The 14,649-nt window shown below is 35.5% G+C and overlaps 2 protein-coding genes across 4 annotated transcripts in view; one reads left to right on the forward strand and one right to left on the reverse strand.

Annotated features, from left to right (window-relative positions):
* Window positions 1-961: 961 nt before the first annotated feature.
* Window positions 962-14,649, reverse strand: part of LOC139150876 (growth arrest-specific protein 7-like) — a 100,895-nt gene continuing 87,207 nt past the window's right edge. The window contains exons 11-12 of the mRNA XM_070723309.1: window positions 8,395-8,493; window positions 962-4,747 (exon numbers count right to left, since the gene is read on the reverse strand). Of these exons, the coding sequence (XP_070579410.1) occupies window positions 4,631-4,747; window positions 8,395-8,493 (216 nt within the window). The 3' untranslated portion in view covers window positions 962-4,630. The remainder of the gene's footprint in view (window positions 4,748-8,394; window positions 8,494-14,649) is intronic.
* The window catches only part of LOC139150877 (uncharacterized), a 116,606-nt gene continuing 108,780 nt past the window's right edge, over window positions 6,824-14,649 (forward strand). Inside the window, exons 1-2 of one of the 3 annotated variants that reach the window (XM_070723313.1) lie at window positions 6,869-6,961; window positions 9,135-9,409. In XM_070723313.1, coding sequence (XP_070579414.1) covers window positions 9,390-9,409 — 20 coding nt within the window. In that variant the 5' untranslated portion in view covers window positions 6,869-6,961; window positions 9,135-9,389. Of the gene's footprint in view, window positions 6,962-7,109; window positions 7,163-9,134; window positions 9,410-14,649 lie in introns of those variants that run through there. The other 2 variants (XM_070723312.1, XM_070723310.1) reach the window with 2 other exon arrangements.

Genomic DNA, 14,649 nt, shown 5'->3' on the forward strand with positions numbered 1-14,649 from the left:
CTGAATATATCACATCGAATCATCCCTAAACAACATGTCAACCAAAGCTATCTGATGAGTACTTTTTTGAGAATAAAATTTCTGACCAAAAATGGCAACAATTGCCCCATAATAAAATTGCAGATTTCATCATAATTTCAAAAGATCAAATTTAGTTCATCTATAGAGACCTGTATACCAAATTTCAAAGCTGTTAGACCAGTACTTTTTGAGAAACACATTTGTTGACCAAAAATGGCCAAAATTGCCTTAAAAATGCAAATTTGCATATTTCTGCACAATTTGAACAAATCTGAAAAAGATCATCCCTAGGGACATACGTACCAAATATCAAAGTTATCTTACTGGTAGTTTTGAAGAAGAAGATTTTTAAAGATTTTTTTACCAAAAATGACAAAAATTGCCTTAAACATACAAATATGCAAATTTCACCACGATTTGAACAAATCTGACTGAAGTCACCCTAAGTAAACTGCATATCAAATTTCAAAGCAATCGGACAAGCGGTTTCAGAGAAGAAGATTTTTTTGCCAAAAACACCAAAAAATGCCCCAAAAATACAAATATGCAAATTTCACCACGATTTGAACAAACTTAAGTAAGGTCACCCCAAGTGAACTGCATATAAAATTTCAAAGCAATTGGACTTGCGGTTTCAGAGGAGAAGGCAATTGTTGACGGACGACGGACGACGACGACGGACGACGACGACAACGGAAAATCAACCTATTTGATAAGCTCCGCGTCCCTGACAGCGGAGCTAACAAAAGTTGTTACCATGCTTATCACTCGTGCTTTAATACTCAACCTCATGTTCTGTCGAATTAGTCCTGTATCCAGCAATGTCTAACACACAAGGGTTTGTCCAAGAAGGGCAAGTCTAACATACAATGGTTGGCCCAAGGAGGCAACTGTCAGTGCATGCATTTGGATGACATAACAAAAGTACCACAAAGAAATATACAAGGTAATACAAGACTTTTTTATTGATAATTGTAGTTGTAAATGTCCAGCTAAAAACGCAGTGACCAGGATCACTGCAAGATGTGGTGTAATGGGCATGAGTCATCTCAATATGAGAAATACAATAATTGGGTCTCAGAGATGTCTGGTGATTTAAGTGTTGTAAATGCTGCTTATCATGGAGCCATGCAGTGCATTCTTGGTACACGACTATAATACTAATAGGTAGATTCTGCATAACCATAATTCGCTAAAGTTCCCAAATTAAAGTAACATCATTAGAGCTGTCAAACTCCAGTATTAAAATGTGACCAAAAATCTACCTGCCAATCAAAACTCTTTTCTGAGTGATTTTCCCATCATGCACTAGCAAGTAATGTGACATCTCTTCACTGATTAGTTCTTGTAAGCTGTAAGGCGACATGGAGAGAGAGTGCTGGATCTGGTGCAGTCAGGGGAAGACTATTAGATCATGGGCAGGTTGGTGCAAATTCTGATGTTTTAAAAAATCAAATTTTTTTCATCTGTCAGTTGACCGAGTTTATGCATCTTTCCATGAATTGCACAATTCGTGTCACAGTTGGCGATCTTTTACTGATTCATTTTTGTGAAAGTTAAAAAGGCAAGTCAAAATATTTTCAACACATTGATTCCCTGCAAATGACATTGCTATGGTTTGACAAACATACAGACATTTAACTTGATCCTTTTTTCAACAAAATTATGCTAGCTTATCAGTTCACTTACAGTTCAAAATATGAGTATAAATTGTGTATTTTTATCTTGCCAAATTTTAACCAAAAATATTCAAAAATACATACTCAAATATCACAAATTGAGAAGATAATCCTGCAGTTGATGTCAATGGCATGTTACATGTTAATTAATTTAATTTCTATTTAGCTCCAACAACACTTTGCATATTGGGGAATGATCCAACATCAAAAATTGTGAATTTTCAACATTTTGACGTGCATTCCAGATGGCAACATAGTGGCCAGGAAAACAATTTTTGGATCTAGTGTCACATAAAATACCTTTAAATACAATACACTAACAATAATCTGATTGCAATAGTTGAGATAATATGATTATGACATTACAACACAGACAGGAAACAAGAAACAAATATTATCAATTAAACCTAAAAATATATAGATAAATAAACTATGGTGTTTACAGTTTATAGATAAGATGTGGAGAAAATGGTAAAATCATAGTCATGAATATTTAAATGAAGTATCTTTTGTTGGAGATGGTGGAAAACAATCAAATGGATCAAAACATTCATATCAATACAAATTGATTTATGGCCACACAAATGGCATGCATTTATAGTACTTAAAGTTAATTTTCAAAATTCTTCCAAGTTCAATGTTAAAATGGACAAAGATACTTAGCATGCACACAATACAGTCTAGTAAGAGTTCTGACAAATTAATATAAAATTTTGGCAGTATTAAATGGGGCAATTAGCTGTAAGTTTTGATGATTTTTTATTATTTTTGTATTGTTTATCAATGGCAAGTTCTTGTTCTACACCCCAAAGCACATTAACATATCCGCTACTTAACTTGTCAACACAGCGACTGCACATGGAAAATGCATTGTTATATTTATAGGGTTATTCACAAAATACGGCCCTGTATGGCCTCAGGCTCAGTGAGTGACGTATCGGATGAGCCAAAGGCTCGTCCAATACGTCTCTCACTGAGCCAGAGTCCATACAGGGCCGTATTTTGTGTATAACCCTATTATTATACACCTCCCTCAATTAATCCTCCGTATAAACTAATTCTATGGTAAACTTTGAGGGATGCGGCACACGCGATATGAGTGGAATGCGCGCGATTGTTGCGTTGGCATGAAGCCAGTTAATTTCCAGTGCAGAACAAGCAAACTTGCTGAATGTTTTCAATTTCATTAGTTTTTTAAAATACAAATCAATTGCATTTAGACTCAGTTTTGTGTTTAGCGTGTTTTAAAGCTTATACTACGAATATATTTTGGTGGAAGTTGTTATTATGTCTATAACTCACCGTAAAATAGTTTGTTAACATTCAATAATCGCTAGGTCAAAGGTCAAACAGGCGCGTCGCGTGTCTCCAGTATTCGGGACTCCGCGTACTATACAAAATACGGAAAGTTATTGGACGGTCAAACTCCCATAGGTTACGGCAGTAGGTGTATAATAATGGTTCATATTTATTTTCTATTTCAGACAATAATAATTAATTTCAATGATAGCAATTCAGTTTACACATGTAAAGGCTAAGTACTGTGTACCTAAACGTGCTTTGAGAAGAAGAAGAAGAAAGAACTTTAGTTGACATTAAACACAAAAATAGTGGAAAATCGTCAAAGTTACAGCTACTGGCACTTTAATCTTTTTTGTAATTAATGTACACCTTGAATGCACATGCAAGTTTTTTCCCATGATGGTATCACATGACATAAGGACTGATACTGTGATGTCAGATACCCCTGCTCAAGCTCATTCTTTTGGCATTGTTTTAGTGTGTCATGGAGGTGAACTCAGTGGTGGCTACATCTTACATCTACTCAAAGTAGATATTATACATCCTGAAGCCAGTCTGTGTGAAGTTAGTCTTTGTTTATGCATATTATAATCAAAACCAGTCTGTGTGGTGATAGCCTTTGTTTATGTATATTATAATCATATAACAAAACACCATACCCCTTCCAAGAATTTGTTTCATTTTTGGTAAATTTCACCCCAATGATGATATTTTGGTAGGTGTCAACGTTGGTATAATTTGCAATTTGAATTTATTCACACAAATTTTGCAGAGATGAGGTCCAACTTTGCTTTAGGAAATGATATTTGGACAAAAACAGGGCAGTGAAAAGGTAAATCTTGATCAATGATGGATCTGTTCTGTCAGAAGTCATTTCAAGATGATTCCAGAGTGACTCAGCTAATGATGATATTCTTTGGAGATGATCTCACTACATTTACTAATTTGTCAGTTGTGATCTCATGAAGAGGTGTCAGTTGCAGCACTTGTGTGAAAGTCAAATAAAAACATAAGCATTGTTAAAAAGAAACGTAACACTGCCAGAATTAAATAAGATAAGGGGTGTGTATGCGGAGAGAGTGTGTCTGACCAAAATAGTTTCAAAGTAACCCAGAAACTGTAACATGTCAAAAACTAATAATCTAAGCATTCTGACATGAACTTTTATAACATTTGAAAAGTGTTCACATAGTTATAAAAAGGTAGAAGGTAGACACTACACAGACATATATGCTATACAACCAATTTTGTTTTGAATAGTAAGAAAAATTGTCACTATTTTCCTAATTGCGATAAATTCAATGATTGTAGTAATATAAAAATTGATATATTGCAGTTTTAAAAAGTATATAAAAATTTTGAATTGGTAAGGCATTTATTTGGCATACTAGCAATATATTTGCATAGTGGTCATGTGATTAACATTTGCATAGTGGTCATGTGACATATTACAGATAAGCACCATCTTCAGCAAAAAAGTTTTAAAGGAATTCATAAAATGTTTTTTGTAAATTTTCCAGTAGATAAGTGAATGTCATATTTGGTTTGTTTGACCAGAAATTTGTCTTGAGAGCATTACTATAATTACGGTGGACACGTCTCAGACTACCTGTGGTGTGACAGCATTACTATGATAACTCAAGGTGGACAGGTCTTAGACTGCCTGTGGTGTGGGTCTTGACATAATCTTCACTATCTTTGTTCGCATCTATTTGATCTATTACATTCTGTACTGATTGGAGAATCTGGTGAGAAAACAAAATCAGAATAAAAAATCTTAAATGCTCCAACTTAAATGTATTTTTTGCAGTGATGATGTATCAGTGTATATCCAAGATGTAGTATCATTTAGAAATGAATCTCAGAATAAACAACTACGCACTTGTCACTGCATACTGTACCCAGTGCAGTGTTTGTACATGCCTTGTACTTTGTATATCAACACTCTGTAACAAAGACATTATTAAACCTGCTCACACAAATTCCCTGAAAACAGGTCCATAATCACTATTGATAACAAGGGTTTGGGACAATTTATGGTGGTGAAAAGGTTAAAAGTCAGAAAACTTAAGCCAATACATGGAAACAATGATTTGGCTAATATACGCTACAATAACGCGAAATCTTTTGGCGAAGACTGAATCAAGATTAAGATGATAAACCATGTTAAAATATGTACCAATATGATATACACACGGCAAAAGTTGACCATTAGAGCATGCCATGTTGAACAAAAGCCATAATGTGTCTTAAAAGCTAAAGGCTGCTACCATAGATAAATACCATAGATAGATATGGCTACCGTAGGTAGATATGGCTACCATAGGTAACATACATATGACTACCATATGTAGATATGGCTACCATAGGTAGTTATAGCTATCATATGTCTATATGGGTAACATACATATGATAGATAAATACCATAGATAGATATGGCTACCGTAGGTAGATATGGCTACCATGGGTAACACACATATGACTACCATATGTAGATATGGCTACCATAGGTAGTTATAGCTATCATATGTCTATATGGCTACCATAGATAGATATGGCTACCATAAATAGATATATGGCAACCTAAGATAGATATGGCTACCGTAGGTAGATATGGCTACCATGGGTAACATACATATGGCTACCATATGTAGATATGGCTACCATTGGTAGTTATAGCTATCATATGTCTATATGGCTACCATAGATAGATATAGCTACCATAAATAGATATATGGCTACCTAAGATAGATATGGCTACCATAGGTAGTTATAGCTATCATATGTCTATATGGTTACCATAGATAGATGTGGCTACCATAAAAAATATGGCTACCGTAGATAGATATATGGCTACCATAGATAGATATGGCTACCATAAATACATATGGCTACCTAAGATAGATATGGCTACCATAAATAGATATGGCTACCATAGATAGATATATGGCTACCTAGGATAGATATGGCTACCATAGGCAAATACATATGGCTACCATAGGTAGATATGGCTACTGCTATAGATAGATATGGCTACAAAAGGTAGATATAGCTTCCTTAGATAGATATGTCAACCATAGTTAGATTTGGCTATCATAGACAGATATGACTACCATAGGTAAAGACATGTATGGCTACCATAGGTAGATACGGCTATCATAGGTAGATTTGGCTACCATAGGTTGATATAACTACCATAAACAGATATTAGAAATCTACAAAATATGAAGTTAGAAGATATTGCTATTCAGAGCACCAGGACTGTCTTGTATCACGGCTACAGTCAGCAATAATCAGCCTATCAGATAACTGAATCTGTCAGACAATTGAATCTGTCAGAAAATTGACATCTTGTATGACTACAAACATTTCAGATCTGTTATGCCTCTCTGAATCTATTGAAGAAAGTTATTTTGGTAACCCACTTGATTCAGTCTGACTGCTTGAATGGCTCTGCTGCATTGCTTTGGAACTCATCTTTGCAAGTTGTCTAATTTTGAAAGCGGTGGTATTTTTGTTTTAAAGATTGTAAGCAAATTCAGACAGTGACTACAGTGTTATGTTCAACTGAAAGAAACTATCGTATAACTATTACTCACGGCAGGAAAAGTTCACATAATCAAAGCAGTTTTTAAATATCTAGTGCCCTGTCTGATCTGTGAACATGAGAAATTCTAGCTCTGTTATGTAACAAAAATCCTTCAGTGTTACGGGCAATGGATAAAACCAGCATATTTTCCCAGCATGCTTTGTGCTCATTGTAACACACACTTCCAACCAGCAGAATTCATAATTTATACAGGAGTGTGCAACAATCTGGAGTAAAGGTACTTCCCAATTTAAACAGACTGCAGGGAAGTCTCCAAATTGACATTATGTACTCCGTCAGTTTTATAACCTGCTTTCCCCATATGCCAAGTGGCAGCTCTAAAGATGACCACTGCATACGGCAGTTTGAGGTAAGTCTCACTATTTTTTTATTTGTTGTGGCTGTTGTGCCTCCAATAGTTCCCATTACAGTGGGGATACAACACACTTCATGTTGTCATGACAACGTGCCAATTTTAAAATTCTGATGTAGTGATGCTTTGTAGAGAATGTTCTGCTGAAAAAATACGTAAGATGCTGGGTTTGCAACACACAAAATACAGTCAAGTCAGGTAAGAGAGTGTGTTTTGTTTCTAGATGTGTTCATCATCAAACCACAGTCATCACACGCCATGAAAATACAGAGTGAAAATGTTGAACACGTTAAACTTACCTGGAACTGTCACTGTTTTGCTGATTACAGACTTTGAATCATTTAGGTCCACTGACAAATACTACAGGTTGTTTTTTCACCAACTTTCTAACATAGAATACCATATTTTTGCAAACATTCGCATGCCCAAAAAAACGTTTGTACAGAGAAAGTAAGCATTTTGACATTTACTTGGGCTGTCAAGTGATATTTGAATTACAATTTACTTATGTAAAGCTGTTTGAATAGGTCTTTCACATGAAAAAGTTATTTGACAATAATTCTCTTGGGGCATGATTGAGCTTTATTGGTGGTAATATGGTTATATCTGTGTATGACGTCTACATTGTTATAACAAGTTTGTTCAGTGTCTGCCTTATAATATTTGCGATGGAATGCATCATGCATACGGGGATATTTGGAAGACAAACAGTCTCTCTGATGACCTGGATTTCAGCATCACATGTTAACCCTGGCTTTGTCATTCTGACAATTGCATTGATAAAACTGTTTTTATGACTGACAAAACATATTCCTTACAGGGGCAATTATGAATAATGTTTTGGCTATTTTTCTTATTTTACTAAATATTGAAATACTAAGTACCTTCCGAAAATAATCTGTAAAAATTGAAATAATGTCAGTTCATCATACAACTTTGCTGCCTTGTGTTCCAAGTTGTGCATTTTACAGGGGAGTGGCAGTTAGTTCACATATACAAACATTTCTGGTACATTCAAAAAGTTATGTCAGCACTTTCTTCATCCATCCGTCAGCAGGATCAAGATACTGGATGTTTTTGCCGACTCTTAAAAAGCATGAGTGAACATGGCTCTTAAAATTAAATTGCGATCTGAGCAACTGGAAACATTTTTACTATTTCTAAATAACGATCAACATGTGTGGGGTGGCAAGTGAATGTACCGGTACTTGTAAACTTGCAGGTCTGTCCAAATGGCAGGCTGCCCTTGAATAACAATTTTTTTTTAGTTTTGAATAGTGATGATCTTGCATACAGTACTCATACAGCTGTGTTATGGTCAGTCTATGCTAACTGATCATGTCACACATGTACACACATCTCTATTACTACATAGTTGTAGCATTGAAGTCGTCTGCTTGTCAACTTGTATATTCTATCAACACACTTACCTTTTGACTTTGTGTGTCTCTTTCATTCCTTAGTTGGTGATATTTATCATAATGTTTCTTTACCATATTTATCCTGTTTAATTCCATCTTCTCCAGTTCCTACAAATAAATAAAAATAGTTGACAGAATTTCTCTTTCCATTGTTCAGATATAAAAAAATCAAGCAACTATTCTTGTCGCACAAAATAGGGAATCAAAGAATTAAGAGCTATTATTCATCTCTACACAGGGAAATTTAACATTTTTTCTGTAAATAGGGATTAGAGTTTTGCAATATGCAAAGGGAACATACAATGTACTGGTACTACTTTGACCTTGAATGCTAGCTTCATTACTGTTAATACTGATAAGCTAATGAGATACTCGAGTGAATTGCAATATTTTGTGCAAGTCCTTTTATTGTCATGATTAAATCATTCGGAGATAAATTAAGCGCCTTCTTATGACTAGCCCAGGAGATCACACGTAGACTCTCTAACAGCCCCTGTTCAGTATGCTGCAAGATATATGCCCTAAAGGGTCTTCTGAGCAAGCATGGCTCAATGAGCCAGCCTGGCTTGACAGCTGGCTGAGCCAAGCTGTGCTTGTCTCTACTGTTGAGGTAGCTTGTATGGTCTATGTAGGTAAAGCCATTGAGATGTGAGCGAGTCCAGGTCACTATTTGCTTCTATATGCCACATGCTCATTTCATGTTGTGATTTGCAAGAATACGTCATGTGACGGGAAAAAAATACATCTAGTCCCCACAGAATCAACAACAGTGACGTCAGAGGGTATTTTTGAAAAATACCGTCAAGGACAGTGTGCTCATATTTGGTTTGAATTGGTCCACTCAAGAAATATTGAAACCAGAAAAACAAGAATGACAAAAGTAAATAAGGTCTGAAACTTTAGGTACTGGAGGTCAACTTTAGGAACAGGCTTAGAAGAGGAATGTTTCAACACAGTCCTTCATGGTTTCAGCAGGTCTGTCAATATGTATCAGTTCATGACCAATGACAGGAAATGACTCAAGGTAAGCGGAGTAGCCTGTTTCAGTCACTGCCACCACTCCTACACATAATAGGTACACTGCATACAAATAGGTTAGAGATTCAAATGTGTGGGCTGTTTCAATTAATGCCACCACTCCCACACATTTGCAGGATTTCCCCTTTTTCTTACCTCATTTGCATATTTTTGACACTGACATGTTCATTTGAACAACGTCACATCTCAACCCCTGGGTCTATCTGTACACCAAATACTGTGATGGTAAGTGCTGCGGTTTGGGAGCTTTTGCATGTGACGGACATACATTCGCACATACATACATACCGGGGTACATACATACATACACACATATAGACATACAGATGCCACTGACTACACCATATAAGCTCTTTTGCCATGGTATTTCTATAAATACCAAATATGAGCTAAAAACTATTTCCCTAGGGAAATTGTTTTTGACCAAGTTGGAAAAGTGCCTGGTCATGTGACCGTAGTGTTTTCTGCAGCTCTGAACAATGGCAGGCGACGAGTGCCTGGGATGAGTGATGAATCCCTCAATCTCTAAAACAGCAAGATTTTCCATTCCAACATTGAAGGAACTTGAACAGCTCACCAATGATAAAAGATTCAAGTGCAACTAACGGGTCAGTCACAATCAGGGTGCTCTAGATGATTTTCATTTGTTATGGACATATATCTGCTATTCAGACTGATATTATATTGCTTATTTGTTTCTAATAAATAGTAATAGTTGTAACTAACTTGGTCACATAAAGAAATATTGCATATACTGTGCAGGTTTGGTTGTACATGCACAAAAATGCCTTTAAAAACTGTAAAAAGTAGCGTTATGCTGTTTCACTTCAAAATGTACTTAATTTCAAAATGTTTTTTGGAACACAGTGTTAAAATTGTGGAATTTTTAGCTTACATATGTTATTGCAGAATACCTAACCTTTCTTTCACAAGTTATTTCATGTGACTAAGTGCATCGGAACAGAAACTGTGGTATTTTTACCAAAACTGTAACATCGTTATGTTTTTTGTGTTTTATGACCATAAGTACATATACCTTTAGTTTATATGTAGAAAAATAACGCAATTATACGGTGTCGCTCAAATTTGATCAGAATTGGTACATAAGTATGGGTACCAAAGATCAACAATAAATGTTGTTTCTATCTGTTCAGTGCAGGAAAATTCTACGTTCACTTGATGTTATGACAACGATTTCTGCACAGTACAACCAGAAAAACAACAAGAAATATTTAAACCAGAAAAACAAGAATGACAAAAGTAATTAAGGTCTGAAACTTTAGGTACTGGAGGTCAACTTTAGCAACATGCATAGCAGAAAGGCAGCTAGCCCCCTTACTGCCTTAGTTTGACCATAGACGGTCTTCCTCCCCTCTACTGTCTATGGTTTGAGCAGGTCTGTTAATATGTAACAGTTCAATGACAATGACAGGAAATGACTCAAGTCAGTGGAGTAAGCCTGTTTCAAGCCTGTTTCAGAATTTCGCTTTTTCTTACCTCATTTGCACATTTTTGACACTGATGTGTTCATTTGAACAAATTCACATCTCAACCCCTACATCTACCTGTACACCAAATACTGAGACGGTAGCTTTGGCAGTATGGGAGCCTTTGTGTGTGACGGACATACATCCGCGCATACCCACAAATATACAGACATTTAGACTCATCATATAAGCTCTTTTTGGTATTTATATATAAACGAAATATGAGCTAAAAATGGATAAAATATTGTAATATTGAATTTAATTCCAACCTCAACATCCATGGCAAGCATTTTATACACCAAAATTTAAGTAAAATTGCATATTGTACTGTTTTGTGAATAAATGAAAATGGAGATCATTGTGGTCGGAATTTCTTGTAGCGTCCGTGACACACTCATATCTTAAGGACAACAGGAGTTATAAAAGATCTGATGTCACAGGCCTAAGTGTCAATAGGTGCCTACCTTAAATAAACAAATTATATAATTACTGTCCCTTGCGTTCACTATTAATATTCCTAAAATATGGAAATGTAGCATCCGTGACGGTGTAGCGTCCACGACGGTGTTTACTACATAGTCATAATTAATAACTATTTAAAACATTTTAAATCAGTTAATGCACTGAAACATATAAATACTAGTGTGTATTGTGTGTACATACATGGAGGTGGGTTACAAAATGTCTTCAAGGCATAAAATTGTAAATTTGCACAAAATCGATTTTTTAAAAAGTAATAAAACACTCAAAAAGTTATGTTCAGCCTCAACTGTAACACTTGGATTGGTGTTTTTTAAGAATGCAGTAATTATATTGAATATGTTATTAGAATTCTAGTGAAAAGAACAATGAATTCTGTGCTATATATGCATTTATTATTGTGTATTCCATTTCAATTCATTATGTCACGGATGCTACAATAAAAATGCAAACATTGTTTTTCAGATTATAAGCCAATCTAAATGTGAAATAACCACCACATTTTATATAAAGGAAAATGAGGGCAACTCCATACATCGGCTCTACCAAGATTGTTTAGTATTACGCTATGGTGAATAAAAGGATCATTGCATTTATTTTGTGTGGAATACATGGCGAGACACCGGTGAATCGATAGTGCTTTGACCCTAGTCATGTGATCTGGGTCCCCGGTAAACCGGTTTGTTGATTGAGTGATTCGTCTTAACGGCGTTTCAGAACAAAAAATGGGGTTCCTTTATAAGTCGTTCTCTTGTTTTGTATCCCCTCCGCTTGGTTGTGTGATGAAGTCATCTTCGTCCTCGAGTAGGAGAAGCCAGATTTGTTATTGAAAGAGTTAGCCACTATTGACTGACTCTATAGTGAGCGATCCGGTGTGTGGTGTCATATTATAATTAACACGACCCAGCATCGACCGGAGTTTCTGGACGCTTATAAGGATTTTTGTTTTAGGGCATATTTTGAGCGTTGCTAGTGCTCATTATGTTAACAGTAAATGTTGTACTAATCTGACAACGATTACTTGTTTTAGGCATTTAAACCGATTAACCAAACTTTTGGTTTTGTGTCAATTTTTCATGGACTTTGTAATAGATTTCGGGTCGATATTGGTGCCTACTTTCCGGTGTTTGAAAATGTTGTGGAAGGCTGTTTCGAGAAATAAATCTTTTTGTCTGTGTTTAGCCATTCCCAGGTTCCATGGTTTCGTAACAATATTTGCTGTAAATGGCCTTTGAAATCGGTGTGGTCTGAGGAGAGTATTGGTTTATTTAATTCATGCCGCCAACTTTGATTACTTATATGAAAGCTCTCTCAGTTTTTGATTTTCTTTGCCAGATGATGTTTTCTGTACTGCTCAGCAATCTTTTCAGTTTGGTTGATTGTAATACCAATTCGATAACAGATTGCATCTTGGTTTTATACGATAAGTTGTGGCATAAAATGTAGACAAATTCAAAAAAGAAATTCAGTTTCCTCGTTGTTAAAACCGCTATCGTGCACCTTTTCACTGTTTGAGCGATATGGGCAAAGTGTGTTTGAATTAACTCACCGGACTTTTCGGTTGTAGTGCCGGATATCGACGGACTGCTTACTCCTTCACATGTTGGTCAAAGTTACATAACAAGCTATAATTTTGTAAGAAGGATTTGTTTTAGATGCTCGTTTTATAGACCATGAGGAGTGTCATCAGAAAACGACTCAAGGGTTGATCCCAGAAGTAAGCTCAGCTGCAGTGATTTTTTACTCAAACTGATTTTTGCAGTAGTTGCTATAGCTTTCTTGTTCAATTTGAAGAAATTGTCAATGTTTTGACACAATTTTCACAATTTAAATGTTGATACAGAAAGTTTTGGAGAAAAGAGAAAGAAAAACACAGATTGTTAATTGCTTTTTATATTTCAAATTGACCTAACTTTCAAGTTTGATTTTGGTAGCGTCCGTGACAAAATTACATGTCATACTAAACAGAAAATATTTTAAAAAGAAGTTCATTTTGATTACACTGAATGGTATTAATATTGTTGCTATAGCATGGTTAGTTCATGACAATGAAACTTTTAAGTACAGCATACTAGCGGAAGGACATAGAGAAGTTGAAAGTCCTATTAAAAAATATGATCAATATTGTTGTATTTCTCACTAAACTTGAGGTTGTGTTTATTCATGGAAAAATTAAGTAAATAATACCAAGTATAGCTTATTTTAATGCCAATATGCATCTTTTATATTGTAATAACATAAGAAAGCATTAACAAATCATTGTTTAAAATTTTATTATGACATTTGTGTTTCATGTACAACATTTCTGTAGCGTCCGTGACACTGCGTCGACCATATAAAACAATGTGCACTGTGGTAATACTAATGACGTTTGCTTCACCAAATTTTAGGAAGATATGCCCCATACCATAACCTTTCAAAATATTATTTAACTGGACAGTTATCATGAACTTGAAATTTGACCTAAGTGACACACTCTAGCGCACCCTGATTGTGACTGACCCGTAAGGATGTTGCTAGGTATGCTTAGAATATTTTTTGTAAGAAAGTGGTACTACTGTTACCACTTTGGAGAAATCGCCAAGTAAACTTGTCGCAATGGATTGTTGCTGTGCATAATATTAAAACACATTAAAAACCATTACAACAGGAGTGTGTGGCATGTTACAAAACACTTACAACCTGGTCTTTATTCAGGTTATAGTGCCTGGTTATTACCCCTCATGGTTCTGTTATACCAGAAACACATCGCTATACCCCTCTGCCTACGGCCTCATGGAATAGTGACATGTTTCTGGTGATGCACTGCCCTATAGCCCTCATGACCATGGGTGTTTACTTTCAATCGCTGAAGTCATTGTAGAGAACGCTGTCCTCACACTGCTAGCAGCAAAATTGTATAGGAACTTCAATGTTATAATTTTGCTGGGCATTGTTTTAATGGCTGCTTGGGCCATGCATTCTAGAGATGAGTAGGCCATGCATTTCAGGGATGAGTAAATCATGTTGTTGAGTGTCTAGCCAGGGAAAGTAAATGTTACATTTTTGAACAATAAAATTTTGTAAATCTAGTGGAGCAATAATTACCAATGCAATAACATTAGACAAGTTAAGTATATTCTTTGTTTTACTGTTTTGTGTCCACTGAAAATTCTAAAATACATACATACCGGTACATACAGACAGACGTACATACATACACACATACATACATACATACATACATACATACCAGTACATACAGACAGAGACATACATA

This window comes from Ptychodera flava, chromosome 15 (genome assembly GCF_041260155.1).
Source record: "Ptychodera flava strain L36383 chromosome 15, AS_Pfla_20210202, whole genome shotgun sequence".
Classification (NCBI taxonomy): Eukaryota; Metazoa; Hemichordata; class Enteropneusta; family Ptychoderidae; genus Ptychodera; species Ptychodera flava.